Source organism: Onthophagus taurus, chromosome 1 (assembly GCF_036711975.1).
Source record: "Onthophagus taurus isolate NC chromosome 1, IU_Otau_3.0, whole genome shotgun sequence".
Taxonomy (NCBI): Eukaryota; Metazoa; Arthropoda; class Insecta; order Coleoptera; family Scarabaeidae; genus Onthophagus; species Onthophagus taurus.
Window position 1 is genome coordinate 32,183,748 of NC_091966.1, and position 17,771 is coordinate 32,201,518.

At 33.1% G+C, this 17,771-nt stretch overlaps 1 protein-coding gene across 4 annotated transcripts in view; it reads left to right on the forward strand.

The window, feature by feature from the left end:
• LOC111415884 (discoidin domain-containing receptor 2-like) overlaps positions 1-17,771 on the forward strand; it is a 177,954-nt gene that overhangs the window by 45,481 nt on the left and 114,702 nt on the right. For all 4 annotated transcript variants that reach the window (XM_071199831.1, XM_071199829.1, XM_071199827.1 and 1 more), the window contains one exon: positions 9,372-9,497. In XM_071199831.1, the coding sequence (XP_071055932.1) occupies positions 9,410-9,497 (88 nt within the window). In that variant the 5' untranslated portion in view covers positions 9,372-9,409. The remainder of the gene's footprint in view (positions 1-9,371; positions 9,498-17,771) is intronic.

Sequence of the window (17,771 nt, forward strand, 5' to 3'; positions counted from 1 at the left end):
AGCCTTCTTTGGGTATCACCATCTCGTAAATGATGCATGATTCGAGGAACGTATGGCTTATACTTGTGTTTATGTAAAACACGAAGACAGCGATTTCTGGAAATACCAAGATCATTCTCCATTTCGCGGCTTGATATCGACGAATTTGCTGTAACTGCCGCTAAAACATTTATTTCTTCGTCTTCATTTTCTTTATAATACGATTTTGGCCTAGGCTTTTTAAAAGAACCGAATGTTTTTAAATTTTTTTCTAAACGACTAAATATTTTCGCATTTGTCTGCCTTCTTTCCGGGTATCTATTAAAATACAACTCTGCAGCCAATTCACTACTTTTATTTTGTAATATGTAACATTCTAACATGTCAAACTTTTCAAAGTTTTCGTAATTCATCTTTAAAACAGGATTTTTAAAGTGACACTTTTTGAATACAAACAAATGTTGCTATGTTTATTTGAATTCAAAAGAAAAATATATGAGCGCCATCTATCAATAATTTATTAAGTCATTTAATAATAATATTAAATATTAATAAAAAATGTAAAATAATGCAATCTATTCCAACTTTTGTGTAAAACATATATAAATTAAATAGTTCAACAAATTTATTTGTTTCAAACATCAGAAATTTGTTTTTTTAATTTTTAGTTATAGTACCATAATTTACAGGAAACTGTAAATTTAATTTCGTCGATGACACTAGATGGAAATTTAAAAAAAAAGTTTATTTTTGGCTTTATTCTAAAACAATAAGAAATAGACCGGTCGAACCCTATATTTTTGTAATCAGAAAAAAATAACGAATTTAATAAACGAATAATCAGTGGTTGTTTCCATTTAAAAAAACGAAAATTGTGATGATATCTCAAAATCTAAAACCGAAAAAATTGTTTTGACTACGTCATCCAATTCTCTGTAAAAAAGTGTCCATATAATGTCTTAGTTATAATACTCCACCTATAATAATAACGAAGATAATTGCACTTGCTGGTTTTACGATATTTCCAATTTTGGCCTCTAGGGGAAAAACAAAAGACGATAGCGCTATGAGGTTTTTGGCATTAACAGTTTCTCGAAAAACGAGATCATGACATGTAAACTACTTTTTTTCTAACTCTTATAGTTTCCGAGTTAGCCTATTCGGACATCGAATTTGAACCACCCTGTACACTGACTAACATTTCAAGATCATCAGCAATCGTCTAATAAGGAAATAAATACCTGTATTAGCAAATCACAGCATAAAAGTAGCAATCATCAAGGTGGTTTCTTGGCTCTGTCCATGTCACCGGTATTCCAAAGGAAAGCCCTTTTCGAAGTGATTCCACGCAAGTTTTACTAACTTTGTGTGGGGGTTAAAATTTGTCTTGTTATCCAAGTTATTTTCCAAAACATGCCCTATAACTTTGTTCTACTAAATCATTTATGTTCCTTCGTTGCTTTTCTTGACAAAATTTACCACATATTAAAAAACTCATACTTTTGTAACAATAACGCTCAATAAATTAAATAATATAATCAATTGGGATTTTTTGACACTCAAAAATTATGAACAATGTGGTATTCGTTAAAATCGTGGGCAACGATAAGTATTTGTCACGTTATATTTCGAATAAGACACTTTAATGAGGGAATATTTGTAAAAAACCTGTATTTTTTATAGAACGGTTTATCATAAGAACCAGAGTCAATTCAAACGTAATACTCAGCCTGTACAGAGTAGTCATAATTATATGTATTTAAATTGACTCCATAATCTTATGTCACAGATAAAAATTGTTTTTGTTCCCCTGTATAATCTATAACACATAAATTTTTGTTTGAATTTCCTTTGTATTATTATAATGAAATACAACGTCATAATTAAAGCTGCTCACGTTTTAGGTGTACCCGGTAGTTTATTCAAGGCTCAACTTTATTGTTTACAGCCGAAGATGCACTCAAGCGGGTGGAAGAGTTCTTTGGACGCTAGCCCTTTGAAAGGAGGCGAAGCCCTTGAGTTTCCAAACGGGCGGCAACGGCGAGTTTTTATTTACGGCGTTTATTCGCGCCCCGGTTTTGTATAAATCCTGCTCGGAGCCGCCTCCATCAGGCAGGAGGCGGCCGGAAGAACTTCCATTAATTTTTCCCTTTACTTGCACATGACAAAATTCACTTAGGCACCGCTGAAAGCGGCTTTATGCTCGCCCACTGACGGCGCTAGGGAAATCCCCCACCTGATCCTTGGACTGAAAGTTTTAAGACTCCTTCGCATCTGTTCCGGATTAATGCGAAAGTCGTATTCCCCGTTTAGAACTAATGAATTAATTCAACTGTGGATTCTAAAATTTGCTTACAACGATTGCTTGAATGCATTTTACTTCATTGCTTTATCCTATATCCCCCTAAAATTGTTTTAATATTTTACATTGTCGACATGTGCATAATTAAAATACGTCCTACATACAGTCCATTCCAAATAGACGTTTCGAAATCTCTTCGAACAGACTGTCGATACAAATCCAACACGTGACACTTAGTAAATAATTTCGAAACCTTAAGAGAAATTTACGTCTGTCCCCCATACAATCCAGCTTTCAGCATTAACCTGTGGCGTTCGCTTTTTAATTTACGTTGGTAATTTGTCGGAACGCTCGCGAGCTGAAAATTTGTGAAAAATGATGGCACCTGAAGTGATGAATGGTCCTCCCAGACGTTTCACTAAATTATCTCCCGCCGTAATAAACTGCTTAATTAAGTTTTACTACCCTCCGCTAGTTACTCGCGTGCCGCCTTCGATAATCCAATCTAGAATTGTAAATTTTACTCGAGTAGCTCTTCTTTAGAACACCCATAACTATGTCATTAGGTAAATGTACCTTTATTTTAACCAGAAAACTTTTAAATTGGATTATCTTAAATCGTAATTTGTATTGAGAGATTTCTTGTTTATTTTTCTTTTGATACTTGTAAAATTTGTAGAGTAACTAAATTTCAAACTAAAAAACAGGTAATTGCGTTAGGGTGCACCGTCTGTCCCTGAGGCTCTATTTAAAGTGGCTTAACAGCCCCTCCAGAACTTCCTAGAACTAAATAATAGCCCGAAAGTATGTAGCGGCGGTCAGAATTAAAACTTCCGGACACTCTTGATAAACTGAATCTGTCGCAGCCGAGTAGAGCGCATTTTTAATATATCCCTAAAGTTCCTGGGCACTAGTTAAACCGTAACTTCGAAGTATTTCAATTACGGTCCCGCCATTTTGGATTCTCGCTTTAATTTAACAGGTCTTTATGCTTGTGAACCGTATAAATAATGCCACACCGTTCTCGGCAACTTGCTCGCGAATATACGCGCGGTTCGCTAATTTTACCAAGTTTTGCGAAATTGAATTGATCAGGATTGACGCGTGTGTTCGAAGTTCGATGATTTCCGTGCTATACATGCGTTCCAATATAGTGCTTTACTTCCGCCACCATTGCAAACACAATTCGTACGCTATACGGCAAACAGTTCAGAAACGTAATTAAACTATTGGCCAATGTTCAAACAATTTGAAATGAACCACGATATATTAATGTTTAAACGGTTTACTTTGATGAAGAAAAAAAAATCTAATCTAAAATAACTCTAGGAAACTACCACTTAGTACACGGTCCGTTTTCCCTACGTAATTCTAGGAATTAACTAAAATATGCAGTTTGGGAATAACTACGCCGAAGGGACTATCGCAAGCGGTCTAGGAGGCATGCAAAGAGGACATCGGCAACTTGTTTTAATATTCCATTTGCCCTCCCGTAACGGCTCGATGTTTATGTAAACTATTCTAATAGGTCCGTGCTAAGAGCGAGATCTTGTATACCATTACCTAAAGCATTCGCCGGAACAATGGGGCGAACTTAGGACAAAGATCTCGTCCCGCCGGAAGCCGCCCGGGTCATAATAATTACATAATAACGCTGCGACGTTTCCATTTCGGAGGAGATTTAACCAACGACCCCAACGAGGAAGTCAATAGACCCGCGAAACTAGTTTCAAGACGACATCAACAGCTCCATATGAGTAAACTTATATAATTATAGTAATGCTATACTATTGTGCTATTAAGTTATTGAACATGGTTGTTTAAATTATTAAGAAAATAAGGGGAAAAAGAAATTATTTTTAACCTAGGATAATTAAAACTAGGCTTTATAAAGCTCGATGAAGTGATATGTTAATTTTAACCGAACGTTGATTGACCGAATAAATCAAAAATGGATTTTATAAAAGCGTAATTAATGTTGATTGATGGGCAACGTTATGCTTATTCAATCGATCTCACATTATGGTTTACATGATATTTAAATAAAAATATCTCCATGTATAATATTATATGGTACATCGTTGTCATAGTAAATATCAATCCGTATTCGATGCATTAGCGAGTACAACTACTAAGTTTAATATGATCCCTCTACATTTGTTCCGTCTTGTTATACAAGACAACCTGTTTTCCATATTAATAATTCAAGAGAATTTAACGATGTCAGAACGATGTCGATTCGATTATGTGATGTAAGAAATATTGATGTTTCAACACAAAAAAAAGGCTTAATTAAATTCTGCAACGATTATTGAAAAAATTGTGCGAAAAATAATCAATGAAAAAACTTTAAATTCTAAGATTTTTTAAAACTTTGTATCTTAAATTGTTAATATATTCAAAAATTCCTTTAAATTTGTTTATCAACTTTGCAAGTGAAAGATTAATTCCTGTGTATGCAATTACAATGATACCTTTAACAAAAGACTTTAAATGTGACATTTCTTTAACTAAATCTATAATTGTAGCAGTATCATACACATCAGTACATTCAATATCTGCTTTTTGCATGACCAAGTAAGCTTGGTATTCTTATACATCTATCAATCAGAATCGACACAGCTTTTACGACTTGCTTCTGTACTCAACCATTTAATTATATTAATTTGAAAAAATTATATCGCTCAAATAGCACCCCTTTACTTAATGTACATTTGTGCTTATTTCACACCAGTTTGAATTGTTGCAAAAATTCGACTCTGAATTGACGATATCTTATTGAATATACCTATACGAAGTTAGCCCGCGTTAGAAGTTAGTTTTTGAGTTTCAGATCATTTCAAGGATAGAAATTGTGTCAACCAGCACCTTAGACAATCCACGCACCAACTTGGTTGAGGGACAATGTAAAGATTATTTTCTATAAACAATTCTTTTTAAATAAGTAAATATATCATGAAAACATATGCAAAAGAATAAATTGAAAATAAATACCACATAATTTGGCAGCCAAAAATTCCTAAAGAAATCATTTTATTTGATCCAAAAAATGAGACTCCCCCCTTAAAAAACTTGAATTGGATTATACTAGTATTATTTGGAGTGGTTTACAATCAATTTCAAATTATTTCATGTTTTCATAATGATAATAATTAAAGCTGTATAATTTTTTAAGCACAAAACGCAAATATTTATGGAATAGTACCGTTTTTCAAGCATGAGTAGCGTTCAAACTGTTTTTATCTGAGAACATTACACCGTTCAAATCGCGAATTATCCCGATATGTTTTGGTAAATTAACAAAATTGAAAACGACTCACCGAATGGATGTTGTTTCCCTTGGATTTTACTTCGAAGCTTAGCTGGAAAGAAAAGATAAATTAATTTATTGTGACAAAAAAAATTAATTAATACGATACCTTTTAACATCCATAAAATAGCAAACCGATGATCTCAACATCACTAACATCACCTAACACTGAGCATAATTATAGCACGTATTTATCACTTAATTCAAGTAATAAGTTTTACTTTTCTAAACTACTTCCTCACTCTTAAATGCCCGCACATCAACTAAAACGCGTTATTAGCGAATCAACTGCCAAACATCCCCTCCTTAATTTATTGTGTGAAGAAGGAATACTGGAGGTAAATAAACAAAAAATGTAAAGACGACGGGGCGAAGCGGTTTTAAATCGTTTTTTGGTTTTAAAACTCAACCTTTCAATAAAAAAATTACTCGTTTTCTCGAAATATTTCAAATAAAATTTACGTTATTTTACTAAAATAAAACGCACTAATCGAATTTCAATGTTTAACACTTCCTGCGTAAGAATCAGGTGTCCAACAAATAATTAAAACGAAGCAGCCAAGACGTTAGATTATCCATCATCCCTTATTTTTTGTGTCTGGAAATATAAATTTAAAAAAAATCGTATCTCAAGAATAAATTGAGATATCATCATGAAATAAAAAATATTTTAAAGCAAATTTAATGAAGATTTAATGGCTATATATAATTTCTTATTTTTTATAAACATCGTTGTTACAGCAACAACATGATACAGCTGTTCAGAACCCGTAAAATATAAAATTAAAAAAAAAAGACTAGAAAAGTAGTAAGAACAACAATAAATTATATTAAAGGAAGAAATACTAAAACCAAAAATTAACTTACTTTGTTTGTTTGTTTACTTACTTTATTATGATTAGTAGAATATTTCAAACATTATCACATTAGTTTGTTCTCTAGTAGTAATCCGTTTACAAAAAAATATTTTTTATGTAATTGGAGAGTAGACTTCCAGGCAGTAAATTCACCGGAGTCGTTTAAACAATCGTACGTACTTAATTAGCAAATTTAGGGATCGGGCATTTCCATTTTCGCATTCACTGTGGATCATACTTTCGATGGAGATGTTGACCACTAAAATTGCTCAATTAATAAAGGAGACAATTGACCTATTTGATTAAGTAGTTGTTTGCGTTCTAATCAAAATCCTTAAATATTTCGAATCGGGCATTTTGACATAATTATTCAGCCAGGCGCAAGCTTTCGTTTGAGATATAAAATATTAAAATCGGTCAAGCCGTTCTTTAGTTACAACGAATTTAATACAAATTATTTTTTTCTTATTAGGGGCTAGACTTTCGGTCGTCCATACTTACATAAACAACGAGCCGAACACGGTGTCATTTCGAGGGCTGTACAAGGTTAACGGGAGAGAATTGAGATGGGGCGTTTTGTGATTTCGATAGAAGTAACTATGGGGAATATATATATATTTTGATAATCGAGTGCATCGTTTACGAATTATGACCACTTAAAGAAAGTCATTTTTGTGTTATTTTCGTGTACCTTCGCAATATTTTGGCGTTTTAGTGGAATTCGAAAGAGATTTTAAATCGGGCTTCCACTTTCGTATTGGCTAAGGATTCAGCTTTCGAATGAGACATTGTTTATCAAAATAGGTTCAGCGGTTCTCTTTTTATAATCAAAATGCTACACATGTAAAATCCTATCTAATTGGGGGCTAGAAAAATTGGGGCTAACTTCACATAGGTCTTCAATATTGGTTTTCAAAACTTGTGAGGTTTGCGGTTTGTTATGGTAACATGGTACACGCAAAATTACCAGAAAGTTCCAAAGACAGAAGACTGGCGCCATCAAATCAGGCGATCTGGTCGGACAATAGATGATGGTAATGTCTTTGATTAATTGGTACATAATTATAGGTGCTCAAAGAAGTTATAGAAATAGAAACATATAGAAAATATCAATAGATGATTGTTTCTATATAACCACACATGATGACCGGACTTACAAAAAATATTAACCACAGTCTAAAACAAAATATTAGCGATATATTAGACATGGAGGAAGGAGAAAGTCACACCCAAGAGTTTATACCCATGAAATTAGCAAAACTGGCACGCAGCAACATATGTCCCAGACCTAAAGCACCATATTCTAATATTATCAAGCTGTTTGTAGTGACCATAGAAAGGACAAGGGTTGTAACACCCTGTATGCCATTATCTTATTGATGAAAGCAGTATTCATTTTAGCTCCATCAGATAATGGTATCTTATGGTTTTACAGTAAGCTTATTTAAAGCTCTACAATCTATATAAGGTGCCCCATCTCCCTTGAGTCCTGACAATCGCCAAACTATGTCCTTCAATGGTGGATATTTGCAATGCAAAAGTCAATAATACAGGAGAATTATCAATCACAATTGATGTCCATCTACATGTTCCATTGCCATTGTCATACTTTTCTTACCGTCTCAGTTAATTTCAGTTTTTACAAGATTTTCCCATATCTTCCTGAATATTGTAGTTTTCTGCTTCACAACCCATTTTTCTACTTTGCTCAACATAGTTCCATTATAAGGTCTTTATGGAAAATATTCACCAGAGTTGCCATAAAATATCCGAAATAATTATTGGAAATAACCCCTTTCGGTATCGGTGTGCAGATCATAATTTCGGATATATTTTTAATAGCGTTTCATAATACTCTATTTTCACAAATCAAGGGTTCTGACACATTCTTTTTGATCACCGATATTGTAGCCTTTCTCACTTGGTACGTTTTCATACATATTGTGTCATTTTGGCATTACATTTTTACTCCAACATTGCCTCAGATCATCGTGATAAATGCTTAAAGTAGACAAACAGACTATTTGAAAGTATGATAAATTGAATCAGATGATTATACTACAGGGTGCGGTAATATAACTTCCTTTTTCACAACTTAATAAAACCTAAAGTATGAATCAGAAAATTTTTATTTGCTTTTTATAATGTAGGCACATACATAAAGTTTTGTTTCACACAGTTTTGAAGATCAAATCAGGTAGGTGACGTCCCCCATTATCCACACACTGACTAAACCAATTTCTGGCGTTTGTCATGACTCTTGCCAGTACAGCAGGGGTTATGTTAGAAATTTCTTCATGGATGTTGGGTCCTTGGACGGTTCACATAAACACGGGATTTCAAAAATACCCATAGAAAAACATCACAAAGGACCAAATCGGGAGACCGGGCCGGCCACTCCAAATCGCCCCTAATTGAGATTAGGCGTTTTAGGATGTGTTCCCTCAAAACAGCCATCATGCTCTTGAAGTGTGAGCCGTTGCACCGTCTTGTTGGAACCAAATGTCCCCTTTACAACATCGAAAGTGAATCTATTATACAAATCTATCTGGAAATCTATATGGATGTACAGACTTGAAATACTGGAAGAAAAAACAAGTTTTCAATCTTAGATATGGCAACAAATGAATAATGCGCATGATTATTCACAATAATACCATAATATTATTCACAATGACATGTTCATCATGCTACATTAAGAGATTATTTCACAACGCCTATATACTTATTTTTAGAATGTAGAGATTACCCCAACTAAATCTCCAAAATTAAATCTGCTTAATACGATCATCTCTATTAGGGGTGTTATATTTCCCCCTAAATGTATTGTTTAATTTTATAATTTGTTACGGATGACAGTAAATAAAAGAACACAATAAGTAAATTTATTCGAAATGTATCATGATTTTCTATTTTGTTTTAGGTCCATGTGACTGTTGAATTCGAAGTGACGTTGCCAGAATGCGGGTAACCAAGAAGATCACCGAGTCCTTCTGGTTGATTTTCCTGCTGGCGGTTTTCCCACGTCAATTTCAGGCGTTTGATATACGTAAGTTAAAGTTGGTTTTGTTTGGGTTACAAGGGGAACTTTGTTTGTTCTTTACCCCTTTTTCGTTTTCAAAAGTGTAAAATTTATTTCACGATACCATCGCGATTAGAGTTTAATTTAAAACTGGGACAACATGGAATACTAAGACTTTTATTTTCCACCTCGAGCTTGTATAATCCATATGGGACCGAGGGGTTTTAGTTATCGCGAAATGTAGTACGATTTTTGAGTGCCGTACCGCGGAATATCGTACGAAATGAAAAAAGTACTGTCATCTTCTTTATAAATAGTCTACAGTGGCGCGCGATATTTTCCATTGAGAGTAGGTAAACTTCGGTCCTAATAGGCGCACAAATCACAATTTTCAGTGGCGGTATGTTCTCTGCGCGCGACGTAAAACCGCCGATATATATCTGGAAGGCATATGTTGGCCCATGAAGGGGTCCCTGGTGATTTATAGATCTCGGTCTCGCTGTTTACGCATCCAATATCATCCCGTTTCTTTGACGATCCCGGGCTGAATACGAAATCCTGATGCGGTTGCGACCATTTAAGTAATTGTGACGTTTCATCCCGGGAATGGGAAAAGCGGAATGATTGATGTTCTCTAAATCCAAAGCCACATCGTCGACACTTTCTTCTTTATAGACAGATTATAAAAAAAAGTTAAAATAAACAAATTCATTTTTTTTGTTGACTTTATAAAAAAAGTTATTCCAATTCGAAATGGATAAGAAAAGGAAATTCTAGCTTTGGGAGTTGGATCCTTATTGAAATTTATTATTTCTTCGCTCGGAGTCCACCTGCAAGTCTGTTTCGTTTCGAACTCTAAAATTAGGTTTAAATTTTAATGCAATTCGAAACGTTCCACGCCAATGTGGAGGCTAAGCGTTACATTAACGTTGCGATTTCATTTCGCCAAGTTTCATAATTTAACACCGTGGTCTCGCCATTTGCCGAAACCCCAATCTGACGTTGTCCCTTAACATGCAGAAGTTGATTTTTTTATTTTCACTTTTCGGTGGTAGTCGCCGTTGGGATTAAAAATTTCAGGTGGAGTCTTGACTCCTCGGGGCTGCGAAACGAGGCGCGAACAATGAAGAATTACGGTCCGGGAATTGTGGAAAGAAATTAAATTCTACTTGAGGATTTAATTTTTGATTAACATCCATTTTTCATGTAATTGTTCGCGGGAAACCAAGCCCCTGGTATAAATCTTATTAAATTTCTTTGTTTGAATTAGACGGATATTTTTATTCATCCTTTTATTTTTGTTTTATGTCATTCTCTCGAGTTACAATTGATCAGGCAAGCGCTCGTCATAAAATAGGTGAGCGTAAGATGTCCGCAACTGATACCACATCCAATTTCACCAGTGACACAGTAATTTTGCAAGAGCCCGCTATGCCGTAATATTTTGGCAGCTTCAATTTAAACGTGACACATCGCAACGTACGTCCCCTCTATAACGTAGCGAAGACTAATTATAATAAAACCACGAAATTACTCCCCAAAACGGGATGGTCTCACAAACGCCAAGTTGACGTACTGTTAAAATATTCAAAATTTTACCCTAAAATTTATATTCAACAAAGTTATAAAATGTATATATCACAAAAAACCATTAAAATTTACTTTAAGCAGAAAGACAATTTAATTTAATTGTAAAGTTTAGGGTATAGTAGACTGTTTCCAAATAAAATTAAACGTAAGCGAACCTGGCGTGATAAACAGGGTGTCTGTTTTTGATGCCGTACACGGCACGATGTGGTTTTCGTTGCCACGAAATTACTACCCCTGTAACGGGCAGTCGAGACCCTATTTACACAGCCGCGTGGATAATGACACTATTTGACAGTAAATCGCTGTGGTTAGTAATCTGTTTCAATTTATCAACACCAGTGACTAATTTGCATTTGATTTGTGGTGTATTGGAACAAATTGTACAAAAATTTTCCATTTTGATGGTCAATAGCTACCCTAAATAACATGATTTTAAAGATAACAACATTTTTAGTCAATACACTGAAACGACTACCTTAATATTCCTTGAATACAACTCTGATTGTCGGGATATATTCGGAACGTTATTAGATTTAGGATAATTCAAATTGTATTTTTTAAATTCTTAAATTCGTAATAACGTAGAGAGTAATTGTAAATTTGTTAATTATCGGTTTAAAACGCCAACAAAAAAAAAGATTCAATCATGGAGTTAACCCCATTATTAATTTTCAAAAACAATCGCATAGAATATTTGTTTTAAAATGGAATACTCGTAATCAAACCACTTTATAACAAAAAAAAGTTATCCTCTGTTCCTATTTAGAATTCGATTTGCATATGACATTTCATTTTACGCGTCCAATTGTAAATCACACTCTGTGAACTGGCGAACTTTTTTTTATATATTTTGTACGTAAATAGTTGGTTTGTATTTTTTTTTAAGTGACAATTTTCCAGGTAATAAAGGATTTAATCCGTATTTTCGAAAATAGTTGTTATTAAAATTACAATAACAATATGATTCTCCGCCAATTTCAACGTTATCGCCCTGAATGTCCCGAGTCGAATATTCCTCGAAAACTTGAAGGACATCAAGATACATTAAAACTCTGGGCTCAAAAAAAAATTTATGTGAGTTATGTTCAATTATCTTTACAGAAAAATTATACATATTCTCCCATAATAACAAGTAATGCCTAAATTGACTATTCCACTCTGCGTCCTCCATACATACCTTTTTTTCTTTGTCAAACACATTTTGCTGAACCGATAATTCCTCACTTCATTCAATTTCGTTTGTTTTTACTGCACCAATTGGTGCTGTACCGATCGGCTGATGCGTTGTTTATCCCGAGTGATAGCACAAAATTGCACATGCAGTCTCCACAGTACATTTCTATAATGTTTATTGCAAATAGCATCGATAAAATTCATCACTAAAAACACAACCCGCAAAATTAGCGACTATTTCAACCTTTTTTATCCACTCCTTAATGGATATGTTCAGAGATTCCAGATTCGTAGCTATTTTAACTTATGGAATAGCTCCTATCCATTCCCATCTTTGTAATAAATTAGTTTCAAGTAAATCTACGGAAATTTTCTTGGTTATTTGAAGAACTGTCATTTAAATTTCGGGCGGCAAATATCTGATATTGAATTCAACAAATTCAAACAGAAACATGATATATTGTTTTCCTAAGGAGCTACCTTATCCATATGAAAGGTATTCCTCAACATTGCACACATTCTGAAAGAATTAATAGAGATACGGAGAGAGATCACGGACAATTCTCGAAAATTTTGTCTCAAATTTAGAAGACCTAATTTTTGAGAAGTAAATTTCCAAAGCTTCCTAGATCAATCACGTGATGACTAATATGGAAACTGATGCACTAAGAAATTCGTCTACTTCCTATCAAAAATTTAGCATGTAGGAGGAGGTCCGGAAAGGTAACCGAACGTCGACTAAAACAATAATATTATCGAGCTTCCTGGATCTCTTGACAATTGCTACATTTCTGGTGATAAATCTATAAGAACGTTGTAACGGTTTCATTCAAGTACTTTCTATCTAATTTTATACTGACCCCCACGGACTTACCATAACGTAACATTTGATGATGTTACATGTCCAATCAACCTGATTCATAAAGCATTTCAATTAAAGTCCCTTAATGCTAACAGTAAACCTTTTATCCACTCAACCAGTTATGGCCTTAGGTGATGTAATCTGTCATCATATCGAAATATGACATTCATCTCCAAAACTGTCAATCGTTCAACGGCCTCATTCAAGCAAGTAATGTATCTAGCCACAACAACCCACTACTAGATTATCATTTCTCCAAGTTTCCATATATGAACGTCAAGATTTAATTCCTGTAGTGAATAAAGATAGTCATTGTCCTGCACTTGGAGCTATAGTTTCATCTTTATTCCTGAAATTTAAGATAACAAATGTCAGGTTCAAGGAATTGCTCAATGATAACTGATGTTGTGGGTGAATGTATAATATTTTATTATCTTATGTGTAGAGTTCTATTTCACTGAAATTTAATGCCAAAATTTGAATGTTGTAAAGTGTTAAAAGCAAACATCCCCTCATACTCGTAAACAACGTTATCAAGACCTAAAACTTTTTGGGGTTACATACAATCTAGGAAAGGTTCTTCTCGAATACTTGGTATATGAAGTACAAAAATCTCGAAAATACCTCGATATTAACCATATATGGGCTGTGAACGGAAAGCGCCAAATACACCGATTTTGGAAAAAAGAAAACGAACGTGTGAGGCACTCCTCAGTCTGCTTTGGACTGTTAACGTGTTAGGCGGTTTCTGAGTACTTTAGTTTTGTTTACATTAATTGGAAACCTAATAATATAGCCGATTTAAAGTTCCAACAAGTTCTTTCTATTAATAGTTTTGATTAATAAAACTAACTCCGCTGTTTTTATTGCCAAGATATTATACACATCCAGACAGGGGAAAAAATTTTAAGCCACTTGGTTTAATTTAAAGTTTGTGTCTGATGAATAGAGGTCATGTTGATATGATATACCCACACTGGAAAAAATTATTGCCTAACTAGACCATTATGCACTGCTATGCAAATTAACTTCCATTGTATCGTTGTGTATGTTAAGTATTTTAACTGTATTTTCTTTTTAATTTGTCCCACATCGTGCCAGATTGAACTTGTCGATTAGTTGTAGAAAGTTGCTTCAATGGAGTCTTAATAATGTAGTTAAGTAATGCACAAGTAACTCTCTGAATCTATCTAAGTGCGGTGTTACATCTTACTCTAGCAATTTCTTAATACGTTCTCAATATTATATCGGCAATCAATGCTTGGGTAGTACAAATAACCGATTTAGGTGTAATATTTGATCAAAAGCTAACGTTTGTAGATCGTGTATTTATATTTGTGCAAAATGTAATTCGAAGCTGCGAATTTATTTATCGAAATTGTAATGAAATTTTAACTATCGAGTTCCTTAGCGTCTGCAATGATTTGATTCGTTCGCTTTTTAATTTAAATTATTGATTTAGTAACCCTATTAATTAGCAGATTACATTTAAAGTTTTTGTCGTATCGTGTCTGTTTTATACACTGAGGGAAATTATTCCTGACTCTCAAGAAAAATGTATTGTTGAATATATTTCTTAGAAACAAATATAAGATACTCTTAAAACAAAAATATTTTTTTGGTTTAATAATAGAAATATTATCGAATGAAGTATGTCATATTCTTAGCATCGAAGAATATCAATTTTTTGTATCAAAAAATTCATTCTTGCGTCAATAATTTATAATACTGAAATGAAGAATTATACAAGATTGTTGTTACATGAATAAGTTTTTCTAAAAAGAAAGATACGATATTCTTGACTTAAAAAATCTATTCTCGATACGAAAATGGGATTGTTGACGCAACACTAAGACACTCTTTTTCAAGATTATTGATTTACTTTCACTAAGAATTCGTTTTCTTGAGAATCAAAAATATTTTTTTCTTCACTCAACAAAATGATCTTCTTGTGGATATACAAAAATATGATAAGCTTGAGCCAAGAGTAATAATCTTCGTTCAAGAATATGTTTCTCTCTGTGTATAGATTACCGCAAAGTAGGTACATTCGCTCGTTATTAATAAGATGTTGTACTGACTTTTTGCTTGTCATTTACCATATTCAACACTTTTTCAACATTATTTTTAGTAATTATCTACTAAGTAATTTATTCCCCTGTAATTAAGTCGACAAACTACTGCAAATAAATTCATTTATTATATAAGATTCATCACCGTCGCGTCGCTCGTGGTATGAACATAATATAACTTCTCCTGCGTCTAAAATTATCATATTTTAGATTTAGATTTCTAATTCCTACAGTTTCAATGCCATCAGTAACAAGTAAGTTGATGAGAATTTCCCATCGAAGCGAAAATCATAAAAACATAATTAATTAAAGCGCAATCAACACTGGAAAAGCATTAAAATCAAAGAAAAAGCACTGAAAATTCGATCGAATTGAATTTAAGTTTTGTAAAAAGCTCGAATTCAGTAAGCCAAAATTCGCAATAATAATTTAAATATAAAAAACATACAATAACAAATGTTCAAATCAACTACAAAATTTGCGAGTAATTGTTATATAGTTGTGCGTGTTATGTATGCACAAATTGTAAATCGTATCGATGATGATAAGGTAAAAATGTTTTAGTTATATTTTCGTTTTTATTTATAAATTTTACTTCATGCGCGGATATCATCATTCACTAGCTTAACTTGATCATTACCTAGTTAATTAATTCTTGAAAATTTGTTTATTCATTTAATTTATTACATATAAATGAAAAATAAAAAAAGTGCCCTTGGAACTTAATACGAAACCATAAAATGCTCGAGTTATTTCGAAAATGGGTTACTTTATATACCCCAAGTTGCTTATTTTTCCGTGTATAGAACACATTTTTGTAGCAAGATAGGACAACTTTACTGGAAAAATTTCGTATCTTTTTATTTTTCTTTCCATTGTACATCGAATTGCATTTTTGTACAAACCATTTATGTATAGTAAGTTCTATTAATTAACGTTTGAGGTCGTTCGAGTTACGAGAGATATAGGCCACACATAAGTGCAATCACTTGTATTACAATGCCTTGTAACATGTAGTATACGTGAAACAGGGTACAGCACGCCCTTCAATTAATAATAATTGTTGGTACTAATTATTTGTTGGGATATCTTATCTGCATGGACAACTGTAAATATAGTATCTAACAATGGTTACTATTCTGTTTGATATACAACATTTCCATTAGTGATGTTCTCAATAATGTACGTTTATTATGTATTCAAGCAATTTGAAATTGTTTGTACGAGTCCCTCACATGTCAGCCGTTTGATATTACAACGCAATATTGACGCATTCATCTGCATAATCCGCAAAAATGTAGCGTTGCAACTTCACACAAGATGGATGGATATAATTTGAAACGACTGCGTTGTTAACAATTATACTGTATCAAATCACTTTGGAGTTACATTTAACAGTGGAATTTCGAATTCATCAATACGTTAACAGATGCTGTTTCTTTCTCGTGTATGAACATTAATTATATCAAGATTAAGCAATACTTAGCTTTTCCAATCATAATAAAGTAATACGCATAGATTTAAGGGTATATCTAAAAGATGCGATGCTTCATGTCGTCACCTTTGATGTTAGACGCAAAATTAGTCCTTTAAATATAAGTTCATATTTGTTGACAACTGAGGAGTGTACTTCAACATTACAATGATCTAAGTTTAAAAAAATGTCTACAAAGCTTATGTTGTCAGCAACATCCATTTCTTCTCTATAGGAAGCCACAAAAAACATTCAGCAACAAAGTAAAAACAAATCTCGATAAAGCAAACTAAGCCTTGAAAATATAGGTTCTTTAGATCTACTATCTTGCTGTTTAACAGTAGCTATACGGGTAAAATTTTTGAAAAAGTAAGTTTTTTTTAAGGTTTTAAAAAATCATTTCGAAATGATTACAAAAGAAGGAGGAATTATTTCCAATCATAAGTTGGGTTTAAGACATATATATTAAGATCGACTTTACAGTAAGATATAGTGATATTAAGGATCCCTTCCTTCTTTTAAAAATTTAACAACCAAGCTACAACGTTATTAAATATGGTGGCATTTTGCTGATTATACATTTTTAATAACACATGTCCTTGTCCTTTTGCACTACAACTTTGGCCTCCGCCTCACATCCTTTACCCCATCTTCTTCAGATACTGCCATACATCATCTTTTAAGCGATTTCTAGGTCTTCCTCTGGCTCTCGCTATTCCAGCTAGTGCGCCAAAGATTTAGACTAGAAAAATAAAGCATAAATAGCTATAATTCAATAATTTATTGTACCCAAAATGCAGCTTTTAGGAAAAACAATGTTCAACATTTAAGAACAATTAAACAATGAAAGCCATACTATTCAAAATATCCTGTTTTTTCATGATATCAAAGGAATGTATTATGAACAAAAGTGACGTGTATATGGTTTCTAAATTTTTCAAGGATAGGTAAAACTCGTGAATCTTCATATTTAATTTTTTTTTAAATTTATCAACATTAAATTAATAATTAATTTAATAGATGAACTAGCACATTTTGTCAAATCACGGAATTAAACTGAACATGGCCATATTCATATTGATTTTTGCTCTGTAATTGCTTTTTAGAAAACAAACTGTCGAAAACTCAGC